This window comes from Pristiophorus japonicus, chromosome 2, assembly GCF_044704955.1.
Source record: "Pristiophorus japonicus isolate sPriJap1 chromosome 2, sPriJap1.hap1, whole genome shotgun sequence".
NCBI lineage: Eukaryota > Metazoa > Chordata > Chondrichthyes > Pristiophoridae > Pristiophorus > Pristiophorus japonicus.
This window is the reverse complement of record NC_091978.1, coordinates 67,654,865-67,669,722: the sequence shown is the minus strand read 5'-3', so window position 1 is coordinate 67,669,722 and position 14,858 is coordinate 67,654,865. Positions and strand designations below refer to the sequence as shown.

General features: G+C 44.9%; 1 protein-coding gene across 3 annotated transcripts in view; it reads right to left on the bottom strand.

Moving 5' to 3' along the window:
* nedd4l (NEDD4 like E3 ubiquitin protein ligase) overlaps positions 1–14,858 on the bottom strand; it is a 614,975-nt gene that overhangs the window by 512,942 nt on the left and 87,175 nt on the right. Inside the window, exon 1 of one of the 3 annotated variants that reach the window (XM_070867782.1) lies at positions 1,400–1,408. The exons of the other annotated variants lie outside the window; for them this stretch is intronic. Within the exon in view, the coding sequence (XP_070723883.1) occupies positions 1,400–1,405 (6 nt within the window). The 5' untranslated portion in view covers positions 1,406–1,408. Of the gene's footprint in view, positions 1–1,399; positions 1,409–14,858 lie in introns of those variants that run through there. 3 annotated transcript variants of the gene reach the window in all.

The window sequence follows — 14,858 nt, the reverse complement described above, 5'->3', positions numbered from 1 at the left end:
GAGAGAGAGAGAGGAGAGAGAGAGAGGAGGGAGAGAGAGAGAGAGAGAGAGAGAGAGGGAGGAGAGAGAGAGATAGAGAGAGAGAGGGGAGAAGAGAGAGAGAGGGGAGGGGAGAAGGAAAGTGAGGTGCATGTGCGCAGGTGATGGCTGTGTTATATCTCCATCTGGGTGTATGCAATTTGTTGCAATGTATGGGAGCTGGGAACCAAGCTCCTGCTTTGCCTTTGTATTCCGTGTTGCTGGACATGTTGAACATATGATTTATATCAATGGTGGAAAAAGTAGGATGTGGGCGGGGGTTGGGTGTTATTGGCTGTGTCACTTATGATTTCAGACCAATGTTGGTATTAAACTTTTGTTATTGAACATAACCTTTGTTGTGCATTGTCTCAGATAGCTGGACCATTACACACTGGTGATTCCTTACCGTGAAAGTGTTAAATACAACTTTACATCAATCAACGTAAACTTTAACTGGCACCAAGTTGATGGGCACCATTGATGTCTGAGCTGCGCACACACAGCATTGTGTCAGCGTTGTCACTCACATCAGCGCACTTTCAGGCAAATCTTTCCAATATGAGCTCCTCATGTAAGAGTGGGATTTAACAAATGCCAGCCACACCGCTGGCTTTCGTCCCAGTTAGTTACACTTTTTGTGGGCGGTTTTTTGAGCGGGTGATATTCTGGGCGATGTGTCTATGAGGTGGTGAAATTGATGGTGGGCGATCTCCGTGGCCGTTAGTTTGGGTAAATGTGCTTTTACGACAAAAAACAGTCGCCGGGTGTTATTATTGAATCTCGGCGTTAAGTCCATAATGAAAGTAACGCTCGGCGATAAGTCTCCGAAAAAAGCCTGACGGTTTCCATTTCGTGCCAAAATGGGTGCATTATACGTCATTTCAGCAGTAAAATGGGTGTTAAGCAGGTAAAAAAAAGTGGAGGTTCTAGCGCATTGGGTATGTTCACATGTATTCCAATATATTATAAAACATCTTGCACAAAACACACAACCCCCACTCCTCCCCCCCACACACAACCCCCCCGCCCCACACACACACACAACCCCCCCCCCCACAACACCCCCCCACCGCACAACCCCACCCCTCCCCACCCACAACCTCCCCCCTCCCCACCCCACCGCCCACACACACACACACACACAACCACCCACACAACCACCCCCCACCCACACACACACACACACAACCACCCCCCCACACACCCACACACAAAACCCCCCCAACACACACACGGAACAGACCACAGAGAAGGGAGTAGAATGCATCATCACAGCCTAACCCAATCTTGTGCTCACTCATCGACACACAATTCCCAGTATGAACCAAACCACAAAAGTCAGGAACAGGTTCACGAGCTGATCATTTTTGTTTCCTACCCTCATGAAGATGGTAGAAACAACGGTAATCTTACTGTCGTGTGGTATTTCCTGCCAACATCAACGAACTCAACACAAACCACGGATCGAATCTGGGAACTTCCTGGTCTGCCCAGTTCAGTCGCCCACCAAAAAATCCAGTTACCAACAGATCTACTACTATCATTAATTCAAAATGAGTATCAGAAGTACAGTGAAATTGTTACTTTGTAACGACTGTGGGAGGTCTCGACAAGCTTCTGCTGCATATTAATCTGCGCACACAAAAGCAACTGTGCAATTAACGTGTGCAAAACAACTCAGCATTAACTTGATGCAACAGACAGGAAAGAAAAACAGGAAACTTGATAGCACAGACAGGAAAGCAACCTCTGCCCATGTAACTATGATCAAATTCTGAAGTTAAGAGTTATGTGGGTCTTAGCATAAATTAATCCTGTAACAGGCAACATGATATTACAGACAGATGTTCAAAACAAGACTCGTAAGTTTTCCAATTATTAATGGTATTGCACACTGCAAGTCAAAAAAGCACTACCATTACAGAATGCACAAAGGTAGGGGCTACATTTACACAAATGTAAAATACTGCGGATCTGAAATAAAAACAGAAAATTCTGGAAATACTCAGCAGGTCTGGCAAGAGAGAGAAACAGAGTTAATGTTTCAGGTCAACGACCCTTCATAAAGAAAGAGAGATGTAACAGGTTTTTAAGCAAGTGTCGGGGCAGGGAAATGGGCAAAAGGAACAAAGAACAAAGGGGAAGGTCTGTGATAGGATGGAAGGCAGAAGAGATTAAGAGACAAAAGGGATGATGGTGCAAGGCAAAAGATGATGATAATGGGACAAGTTAAGAAACAAAAGATGAGTTTAGATAGAGTTTAAGTGGCAGAATCAACAGCTGCTGTGGGAAAGAGAAAAAAAAAGGAAAAAAAAAGAGGCAGAGGTTATGTTTGAAATCGTTGCACTCGCTGTTGAGTCCAGAAGGTTGTAAAGTGCCTCAACGAAAGATGAGGTGCTGTTCCTCGAGCTTCATTGGAATAGTATAGGAGTAATGGATGGAGAGGTCAGAGTGGAAGTGGAGCAGCAAATTAAAGTGACAGGCAACCGGAAGCTCGGGATCGTGCTTACGGACTGAACAGAGGTGTTCTGCAAAGCAGTCACCCAATCTGCGTTTGGTCTCCCCACTGCTCACGACCATGTCGTGAGCAGTGAATACAGTATACTAAATTGAAAAAAGTACAAGAAAATCGCTGTTTCACCTGGAAGGAGTGTTTGAGACCCTGGACAATAGGAAGGGAGGAGGTAAAAGGGCAGATGTTGCATCTCCTGCACTTGCATGAGAAGGTGCTGGGTGTGATGGAGCAGTGGACCAGGGTGTCGCGGAGGGAGTGGTCCCTTTGGAATCCTGAAAAGGAAGAGGATGGGAAGATCTGTTTGGTGGTCGGATCACGCTGGATGTGGCGAAAATGGTGGAGGATGATCTGGTGAATATGGACACTGGTGGGGTGAAAGGGGGAACCCCATCGTGGTTCTGGGAGGGAGGAGATGGAGTGAGAGCATTAGTGCAGGAAACAGAACGGCCATGGTTCAGGGCCATGTCAACTATGATGGAAGGGGACCCTTGGTTGAGGAAAAAGGAAGACATATCGGAAGCACCAATATGGTAGGTCATCAAAACAGTTGCGACGGAGAATGGGAGAATGGAGTCCTTACAGGAAGCGGGGTGGGAGGACGTGTAGTCCGGCTAGCTATGGGAGTCAGTGGACTTAGAGTGAAAGTTTGCCAATAGCCTATCCCCAAAAATGGAGACAGAGAAGTCAATGAAGGGAAGGGAAGAGAAGAGTCGGAGATGGACCCTGTGAAGGTGAGGGATGGGTGGAAATTGGATGCAACATGAAAGAAATTTTCTAGTTCAGGGCGAGAGCAGGAGATGACACCGATACGGTCATCAATGTACCAGAAAAAAGATTTGAGGAAGGGGACCAGAATATACTGGAACGAAGAATGTTCCACATATCCCATGAAAAGGCAGGCATAGTTAGGACTCATTCGGATTCCCACAGCAACAACTTTGATTTGGAGAAAGTGAGTGGAGTAAAAGGAGAAGAAGGGATGGGATCAGAGGAATGTGAAGGGGAAGAAGATTCTGGAGGGGCGTTGGTGTCTAAGAGTTGTTGAAGTTTACAATCCTTGACACCTGAAAGGAAGGGAACACAGTTTTTTGTTAAAGAGCTGGATGAGGCAAAGGATGAAATGAAATTGAGGACCAGGACAGCTTAGAGAGATCTAGAGTGAGTCGGTGCTGCTGAAGAGAGGTCGAGAGCATGCATGTGGCTACGCACGGTGTTGAGCGTGGATTGAAACATAGAAAATAGGTGCAGGAGTACGCCATTTGGCCCTTCGAGCCTGCACCACCATTCAATATGATCATGGCAGCTCATGCAACTTCAGTACCCCATTCCTCCTTTCTCTCCATACCCTTTGATCCCTTTAGCCGTAAGGGCCACATCAAACTCCCTTTTAAATATATCTAACGAACTGGCCTCAACAACTTTCTGAGGCAGGGAATTCCACAGGTTTACAACTCTCTGAGTGAAGAAGTTTCTCCTCATCTCGGTCCTAAATGGCCTTATCCTTAAACTGTGACCCCTGATTCTGGATCAATTGACCGACCCTTGAATGCGACAATCATCAATGTCTGTAAACAACCAATTCCTGAAATCAATGGAAAGCTAATTGCTGTTGTAGCTAAGTTTGGCTGTAGCTTTGCAGTTGCTTGTAAACCCCAGCTCCTCCCCTTGGAGATGCGATTAATGTCAGAAAAAAACACCAGGAAATGATTGTCTTGGTTTTTCATGCCGCCATTGTTTCATTGGTCTGATCCTTATTTGTTCAGTTGTGATTTGATGCTGTTTTCCGAATAATATTTAAGCCAAACAGGTACAAATGCGGGAGGCTTGTTATGTGTCACACTTCCGACAATGAAACACGAGACACAAGACATATGTAAATATTGACTGATAAATTAGAAATGTAATACGATGTACAATATTGAAGCTGTACTATGATATCCAGGCATAACATTTACTATATAATATCATGGGTGTTGTGTAGGTGACATTTTTATGCATAATATTTAATGCAAGATAACAGTAATTTGTAACATTATAATGTGCCATATTGCACATCAGCACATCGAGGATTAATAAACAATGTCCTTGTAAAGGATCCCCTTAGAACGTGGTTGAATTTCAAATTCAGATGGAGGGCGAGAAAGCTGGATCTCAAACCAGCGTACTGAGCTTAAATAAAGGACACTACAAAGGTATGAGGGCAGAGTTGGCTGAAGTGGACTGGGAAAATAGATTAAAGTGTGAGACGGCTGATGAACAGTGCCGTACATTTCTGGAGATATTTCATAACTCTCAAGAAACATATACTCGAGTGAGGAGGAAAGGGTGTAAAAGAAAAAGATAGCCATCCGTGGCTAACTAAAGAAATAAAGGATGGTATCCAATTAAAAACAAGGGCATACAAAGGGGCCAAAACTAATGGGAGGACAGAAGATTGGGAAGCTTTTAAAAGCCAGCAAAGAATGACTAAAAAAATGATTAAGAAAGGGAAGATAGACAATGAAAGTAAACTAGCACGAAATATAAAAACAGATACTTGTAGCAAGAGTTTCCACATAACCTTATAAGGTATATAAAAGGAAGAGTGGCTAAAGTAAATGGTGGTCCCTGAGAGGACAAGACCGGGGAATTAGTGATAGGAAACATGGAGATGTCAGAAACTCAGAACAAATATTTTGTCTCAGTCTTTCGGATAGAGGACACTAAAAATATCCCAACAGTGGATAGTCAAGAGGTTACAGAGAAGGGGGCGATGTCTTGCAAAACATCAGCAAGACAAAGCTCCTCCACCAGCCTGTCCTTACCGCACAACACTGTCCCCCAGTCATCAAGATCCACGGTATGGCTCTGGACAACAGCGACCATTTCCCATATCTCAGGAGCCTACTATCAACAAGAGCAGGCACTGACGACGAGATCCAACACTGCCTCCAGTGTGCCAGTGCAGCCTTCGGCCGCCTGAGGAAAAGTGTGTTTGAAGACCAGGCCCTCAAAACTGCCACCAAGCTCATGGTCTACTACCCGCCCACCTGTATGGTTCAGAAACATGGACCATGTACAGTGACATCTCAAGTCGCTGGAGAAATACCAACGAAGTCTCCGCAAGATCCTACAAATACCCTGGGAGAACAGACGCACCAACATTAGCGTCCTCGACCAAGCCAACATCCCCAGCATCGAAGCACTGAGCACATTTGATCAGTTCCACTGGGCAGGCCACATGGTGTCTGGCATGCGCACTGAGACTCCCAAAGCAAGCGCTCTACTCATAGAAACAAAGAAAATAGGTGCAGGAGTGGGTCATCCAGCCCTTCGAGCCTGCACCACCATTCAATATCATGGTTGATAATGCAACTTCAGTGCCCTATTCCTGCTTTCTCTCCATACCCCTTGATCCCTTTAGCCATAAGGGCCATATCTAACTCCCTTTTGAATATATCTAACGAACTGGCCTCAACAACTTTCTGTGGCAGAGAATTCCACAGGTTCACAATTCTCTGAGTGAAGAAGTTTCTCCTCATCTTGGTCCTAAATGGCTTACCCGTTATCCTTAGACTGTGACCCCCGTTCTTCCCTAACATCGGGAACAGTCTTCCGGCATCTAACCTGTCCAATCCCATCAGAATTTTATATGTTTCTCTGAGATCCCCTCTCATTCTTCTAAACTCCAGTGATTATAAGCTTAGTCGATCCAGTATTTCTTCATATGTCAGTCCTGTCATCCCAGGAATCAGTCTGGTGAACCTTCGCTGCACTCCCTCAATAGCAAGAATGTCCTTCCTCAGATTAGGAGACCAAAACTGCACACAATATTCAAGGTGTGGCCTCACCAAGGTCCTGTACAACTACAGTAAGACCTCCCTGCTCCCACACTCAAATCCTCTCGCTATGAAGACCAACATGCCATTTGCCTTCTTCACCTGCATGCCAACTTTCAATGACTGATGTACCATGACACTCGGGTCTCATTGCACCTCCCCTTTTCCTAATCTGTCACCATTCAGATAATATTCTGCCTTCCTGTTGTTGCCATCAAAGTGGATAACCTCACATTTATCTACATTATACTGCATCTGCCATGCATTTGCCCACTCACCTAACCTGTCCAAATCACGCTGCAGCCTCTTAGCATCCTCCTCACAGCTCACACTGCCACCCAGCTTAGTGTCATCGGCAAACTTGGAGATATTACATTCAATTTCTTCGTATAAATCATTAATGTATATTGTAAATAGCTGGGGTCACAGCACTGAACCTTGCGGTACCCCACTAGTCATTGTCTGCCATTCTGAAAAGGACCCATTTATTCCTACTCTTTGCTTCCTGTCTGCCAATCAGTTCTCAATTCACGTTAATACATTACCCCCAATACCATGTGATTTAATTTTGCACACTAATCTCGTGTGGGACCTTGTCAAAAGCCTTTTGAAAGTCCAAATACACCACATGCATTGGTTCTCCATTGTCCACTCTACTAGTTACATCCTCAAAAAATTCTAGAAGATTTGTCAAGCATGATTTCCCTTTCAAAAATCCATGCTGACTTGGACCGATCCTGTCACTGCTTTCCAAATGCGCTGCTATTACATCTTTAATAATCAATTCCAACATTTTCCCCACTACCGATGACAGGCTAATCGGTCTATAATTCCCGGTTTTCTCTCTCCCTCCTTTTTTTTTTTAAAAAGTAGGGTGACATTAGCTACTCTCCAATCCATAGAAACTGATTCAGAGTCTATAGAATTCTCACAACGAGCCAAAGGTGGGCAGCAGAAACATTACACGGAGACTCTCAAAGCCTCCCTGATAAAGTGCATTATCCCCACTGACACCTGGGAGACCTTGGCCAAAGACTGCCCCAAGTGGAGGAAGCGCATCTGGGAGGGCGCTGAGCACCTCGAATATCGTCGCCAATAGTGTGCAGAAATCAAGCGCAGGCAGCGGAAAGAGTGTGCGATAAACTAGTCCCACCCACCCTTTCCCTCAATGATTATCTGCTCCACCTGTGACAGAGACTGTGGTTCTCGATATGGATTGCACAGCCACCCAAGAACTCATGTTAAAAGTGGAAGAAAGTCTTCCTCGATTCCGAGGGATTGCCGATGATGAGGATATGGGGGCAGGAACTTTAACACAATCACAATCACTAAGGTGGTGGTACTCAGTAAGATAATGGGATTAAAGGCGGATAAATCCCCTGGACCTGATGGCTTGCAACCTAGGGTCTTGAGAAGTAGCGGCAGGGATAGTGGATGCACTGGATGTAATTTACCAAAATTCCCTGGATTCTGGGGAGGTCCCAGCAGATTGGATAACTGCAAATGTAACGCCCCTATTTGAGGCAGACAAACTATAGACCAGTTAGCATAATATCTGTGGGAAAATTAAAGCAGTAGCAGACATTTGGAAAAGCATAATTCGGTCAGGCAGAGTCAGCATGGATTTATGAAGGGGAAGTTATGTTTGACAAATTTGCTGGAATTCTTTGAAGATGTAACAAACAGGGTGGATAAAGGGGAACCACTGGATGTGGTGTATTTGGACTTCCAGAAGGCAGTTGACAAGGTGCCACATAAAAAGTTACTGCACAAGATAAAAGTTCACGGGGTTAGGGGTAATATATTAGCATGGACAGAGGATTGGCTAACTAACAGAAAACAGAGAGTCGGGATAAATGGTTCATTCTCAGGTTGGCAATCAGTAACTAGTGGGGTGCCGCAGGGATCAGTGCTGGGACTCCAACTATTTACAATCGATATTAACGACTTGGATGAAGGGACCGAGTGTAATGTGGCCAAATTTGCTGATGATACAAAGATGAGAGGAAAACCAGTGTGAGGATGACACAAAAAACCTGCAAAAGGACATAGACAGGCTAAGTGAGTGGGCAAAAATTTGACAGATGGAGTATCATGTTGGAAAGTGTGAGGTTATGCACTTCGGCAGAAAAAAAATCAAAGAGCAAATTATTATGTAAATGGAGAAAGATTGCAAAGTGCTGCAGTACAGCGGGATCTGGAGGTACTTGTGCATGAAACACAAAAGGTTAGTATGCAGGTACAGCAAGTGATCAGGAAGGCCAATGGAATCTTGGCCTTTATTGCAAGGGAGATGGAGTATAAAAACAGGGAAGTCCAGCTACAACTGTACAGAGTATTGGTGAGGCCACACCTAGGATACTGCGTAGTTTTGGTTTCCATATTTAAGAAAGGATATACTTGCTTTGGAGACAGTTCAAAGAAAGTTCACTAGGTTTATTCCGGAGATGAGGGGGTTGACTTATGAGGAAAGGTTGAGTAGGTTGGGCCTCTACGCATTGGAATACAGAAGAATGAGAGGTGATCTTATCAAAATGTATAAGATTATGAGGGAGCTTGACAAGGTGGATGCAGAGAGGATGTTTCCACTGATAGGGGAGAATAGAACTCGGGGGCATAATCTTAGAATAAGGGGCCGTCCGTTTAAAACTGAGATGAGGAGTAATTTCTTCTCGGAGGGTTGTAAATCTGTGGAATTCGCTGCTCAGAGAGCTGTGGAAGCTGGGTCATTGAATAAATTTAAGACAGAGATAGGCAGTTTCTTAACCGATAAGGGAATAAGGGGTTATGGGGAGTGGGCAGGGAAGTGGACCCGAGTCCATGATCGGATCAGCCATGATCGTATTAAATGGCAGAGCAGGCTCAAGGGGCCATTTGGCCAACTTCTGCTCCTATTATGTTCTAAAAGTTAGATTGGTTGCACCATTCTACTGTTATCTCCAACAGACTGCTGTTACAGGAAGAGAGCAAACAAGGCAAGAGAACCATTTCCATAGATGAAGTCCAAGATTAGCAACATACATTTATGCAAAACTATCAATGATATTATAGAATTTCACAGAAGTACACCCTTGTGTTTTGATGCTTTACTTGTTAGTTTAGCGGTGAAGAATTAAGGCTGGTTTTGCAAGACAAAGTAACCCCAAAGAAGCCTTGTACACTTAATGGACTCTTGCTGCATCATGAGTGCATTTATAATCATCCTCCGCCATTTCTGGCATAACGCCACCATCAAACACATTTTCCCCTTCCCCTTTCAGCATTCCGATGCACTGTTCCCTCCGCAACACCCTGGTCCACTCCATCACCCTAACACCCACTCCCTTTCCACGGCATCTCCCTGCGCAAGTGCAGAAGATGCAATACTTGCCCTTTTACCTCCTCCCGTCCCAACCTCCAAGGCCCAAACACTCCTTCCAGGTGAAGCAGCGGTTTACTATATTGGATGCTCACGATGTGGTCTCCTCTACATTGGGGGGACCAAATGCAGATTGGGTGACCGCTTTGCGAAACACCTCCGTTCAATCTGCAAACGTGACACCGAGCTTCCAGTCACCTGTCATTTTAATTCTCCGCCCCACTCTGACCTCTGCCTTCTACACTGTTCCAATGAAGCTCAGTGTAAGCTCACAACCTTCTGGACTCTATGTAGTTCAACAATTTCAGATCATAACAGTTTCCAGACAGCTGCTGTTGGTAATGATTCTGTGATTGCCATTTCATCATCATAGGCAATCCCTCCAGCGAGGATGACTTGCTTCCCACAAGAGTTCACAGATGTTTCAATAAGGACCCGATGTTCCAGTCCTGAACTTGAGTTGACGGAGTGGAAGATGCCTGTGCGTGGATTTTTTTTGACATGTGGTGACCGTTGCACATCAGCCACCACTCGGGCTCGACAGAGCTAGGTCTTTATCCAGTAGCAAGGGTTGAACCGGGACGACTGGAGACCTGCTCTGCTGCACGGACCGAGTGCGCACACATATCGCAGTGTGGGCTGGCCCGTGTTGCCCCTGGGCTCTTCTGGGCCCCATTTGGCGCACCTTCGCCCATGATGTTCCAGGTCCCCGGTGCTCCAGCTCCATTTATAGCCCGACCTGTGGTGGTCTCACACAGGTCGGGGCAGCCCACGATGTTCCAGGACCATTAACACCTGCTCAAAACCCATCTTTTGTTTATTTTCTTGTCCCATTATCTTCATCCCTTTTGTTCTGTAATCTTCCCTGGCTTCCATCCCATCACAGACCTTCCTTTTTGTTCTTTCCTCCCTACCCGCTTTCCCTGCCTCTGTACTTCCTTAAAACCTGTTACATCTCTAACTTGTCCCCGTTCTGATGAAACATCATCGACCTGAAATAGTTTCTCTCTCCGCAGATGCTGCCTAATTTGCTCAGTACTTCAAGCATTTTCTGTTTTTATTTCACACTTCCAGCATCTGCAGTATTCTATTGGCTTTTGTATTGGTGGCTGCGCCTTCAGCCCGAAGGTTTGGAATTCCCTCTCTAAACCTCTCCACCTCTCTCTCCTCATTTAAGATCCTCCTCAAAACCTTCAAAGGACGTTCTTACTATTGAGGGAGTGCAGCGAAGGTTCACCAGACTGATTCCCGGGATGGCAGGACTGACATATGAGGAGAGACTGGATCGACTGGGCCTTTATTCACTGGAGTTTAGAAGGATGAGAGGGGATCTCATAGAAACAGATAAAATTCTGACGGGACTGGACAGGTTAGATGCAGGAAGAATATTCCCGATATTGGGCAAGTCCACAACCAGGGGACATAGTCTAAGGATAAGGGGTAAGCCATTTAGGATTGAGCCGAGTAGAAACTTCTTCACTCAGAGAGTTGTTAACGTGTGGAATTCCCTGCCGCAGAGAGTTGTTGATGCCAGTTTGTTAGATATGGCCCTTACGGCTAAAGGGATCAAGGGGTATGGAGAGAAAGCAGGAAAGGGGTACTGAGGTTGAATGATTAGCCATGATCTTATTGAATGGTGGTGCAGGCTCGAAGAGCCGAATGGCCCACTGCTGCACCTATTTTCTATGTTTCTACCTCTTTGACCAAACTTTTGATCACCCCTCCAAATATTTATTTTAATTGGCTCAGCATCCATTTTTGTATAATTACACTTTTCTGAAACTTGGAATGTTTTTCAACCTTAAAGGCACTATATAAATGCAAGTTATTATTAGTAAACTCAATTTCTATCAACACCATCTCCTATTCCCAACTGAACAGCTTTACCTACCTCTATCCCTAACTCAGCCTCTCTGCCATTGAAATCCTTAACCATGCTTCGGTCACCTCTAGATAAGATTATTCCCTCCCACCCTCCATAAATTCCAATTTATCCAAAAGGCAGCCGCTAATATAATGTTCCACATTAAGTCCACCTGCCCTATCACCCGAGTCTTTGTTGACCTGCACGGGTCCCTTGACCCTCAATTCATTAAAATGTAATCCCTCCAGACTCATCTTAATCCATCTCTTCGCTGACTCCAGCCTTACATCTGCACCCTCCCCACCCCTTTACCCTTCAATGCACTTGTTTCCTCTCCCTCCCCACCATTGGTGGCAAAGCAAGTCAGGCTGCACTGTCCAGAAGTCATTCAATTCCTTTGCTTATCCTCTTCACTAGCCTCCTTTTAAAGTCTGTGCATTGTTTGAGGAAAAACTCCAGCTCTTTCCAGCCAATGGATCGGTTCGGGCCTGCAGCTGTTCCTTGGAAGGATGTTATACAGGTTGAACCTCCCTAGCCGAAACCCTCAGAGCCTGGCCTGTTCTAGATAAGGGATTTTCCCGGACGAGGGATGGTCACGTTAAATTGGATGGTACAGCTACTGAGCAAGAGGATATCAGGGCTGGCTGGCTTGTGGGCCTAGGAGTGCGGTAGAGAGATCATGGAGGGGTGGTGGGGGAGTGCGGTGGATTGCGGGGTCAGGCCAGCGATTACGGGAGTCGGCAGCGAGGAAGGACTTCAGAGTTCTGCGCATGCGCCACCCAGTGGCCGGGAATGGTTCTGGATGAGGGGTGGTTCTGGATGAGGGAGTTCTGGATGAGGGATGTTCAACCTGTACAAGACTTCTGTGTCAGCCGTGTACACAAATGAATGATATAATTTACAGGAATTCAACAAGTTGCATTTATAAAGTGCCTTTCAAATAGACAAATGCCCAAAGCGCCAAAATAAATCATTCCAGCCTGTGCAAGTACGCTAAATTGAGCTCAGGTTCCTGATAAAGGAATAAGCAGCATAGAAATTTACAGCACAGAACACACGCATTCAGCCCATCATGCCTGTGCTGGCTCTTTCAAAGAGCAGTCATGCTCAGTTCCACAGAACCACTTTTTGTCTGCAACCTTGCAAGTCCCTCATCCTCAAGGACTTGTCCAACTCCCTTTTAAAATGATTTATGATGTCAGCTTTCACCACCTTTTCAGGTGGAGCGTTCCAGATTCTGACAAGTCTGAGTGAAAAAATTCTTCTCATATCCCCTCTAGATCTTTTGCCAATTATTTTGAATCTACGACCATCAGTTATTGACTCATCCACAGAGGGAATCATTTTTCCCTCTCTACTCTAACAAAACCTCTCATCATCTTGAAAACCTCTATTAGGTCACTCTTAACCGACTCTGTTCCAAGGAGAGTGGTCCTAACTTTTCCAACCTTTCCTCATAACTGAAATCCCTGGTAAACCTCTTCTGTAGCCTTTCTAAGGCCTTTACATCTTTCCTGAAATATGGTGCACATAATTGTCCACAGTACTCCAGCTGAGGCCTAACCAGTGATTTATAAAATTCTTTACTTTTATATTCTATGTCTCGATTTATAAACCCAAGTATCCCAGATGCTTTTCTGACCACCTTATCAACTTGCCCTTTAAGGATATGGCCACCAAGGTCTCTCTACTTGACTACACTTTTCAGAATTGGGTATATTAGTGGTGTGGTTATGTTACTGGACTAGTTATCAGAGGCCTGGACTACTAATCCAGAGGTGCGAGTTCAGTGGCAGTTTGTGAATTGAATTTAGTTAGTTACATTTGTAAAAATGCTGGTATCAGTAATTGTGACATTGTATAGGATTGTTGTAAAAACCCAACTGGTTCACTAATGTCCTTTAGAGAAGGAAACTTGCAATCCTTACCAGGTTTGGCCTATATGAGATTCCAGAACCACAACAATGTGGTTGACTAGTACTGTTCTGTGAAATGGCCAAGCAAGCTCAACACCACCTTCTCAAAGGAAATTTGGGATGACCAATAAATAAATGCTGGCCAGGCCAGCGACACCCACATCCCATGAATGAATAGAAACAAATCATGTCAGTTAGAGTATACTGTCTTTCCATATTAGTCCTAACAACTACAACAACTTGTATTTATATAGTGCCTTTAACATAGTAAAACATTCTGAGGTGCTCCATGAGAGTATTATAAAACAAAGAATTTGACACCGAGCCACATAGAGAAATTAGGGCAGGTGACCAAAGCTTGGTCGAAGAGGTAGGTTTTAAGGAGCGCCTTAGAGGAGGAGAGAGGTGTAGAGGTAGAGAGATTTAGGAAGGGAATTACAGAGCTTAGGGCCCAGACAGCTGAAGGCACGGCCACCAATGGTTGAGCAATTCTAATCACGGATGCTCAAGAGGACAGGATGAAAGGAGCGCAGATACCTCGGGGGGGTTGGGGTGGGGGCTGTGCCCATTTTACCATCCAGTCTGTCATCCTGAAGCCTATAACTATCCTCATCATATGCTACTTTGCCAAATTTCCTATCTGCAAACTTGAAATGCTGCTCACTACACCCGAGTCTAGGTCGTTCATAAAAAATTGAAACGGGTAATGGGCCAACGTTCCCTCTAAGCTGCGCAGCTGTCTGGCGGTCCTGTGCAGCCTGGGACCAGCTTTTCCAGTGATTTCACACGTGCAGGAATTTGATTGGGCCGTGAAGCCTGTTAAAGGCACTGCACACCCCCAAAAAATTAGGGGAACATTGTGATGGACACAAAATTGACCCTTGGTCAACACCACTGCAAACCATCTTCCAGTCTGAAAAACAATCATCCACGACCATCCCTTTGTTTCCTGTCACTGAGCCAATTTTGTATCCATAGCACCACTTTCTCCTCAATTCCATGGGCTTCCATCTTCTTAATAAGCCTCCTGTGTGACACTTGGTCAAATGCCTTCCGAAAGTCCATATATATATATATATATATCTACCTTTGATCAACCTTCTCTGTTACCTCATCAAATAATTAGATCAAGTTAGTCAGACACGATTTGCCTTCAACAAATCCATGTTGACTCTCCTCAATTAACCCATGCCTTTCCAAATGAAAATTTATTTTCCTTTTCCAATTTACCTGTGCTAGGTCCCTTCCTAAATTAGACATTAGCTCTTCCTGAGTTGAGTATTTTACCATCAACATTTTCTGGTCTTTTTCCACAATTACCTGAAACCAAATTATGTTGTGGTCACTCTTAGCAGGATGCTCTCCT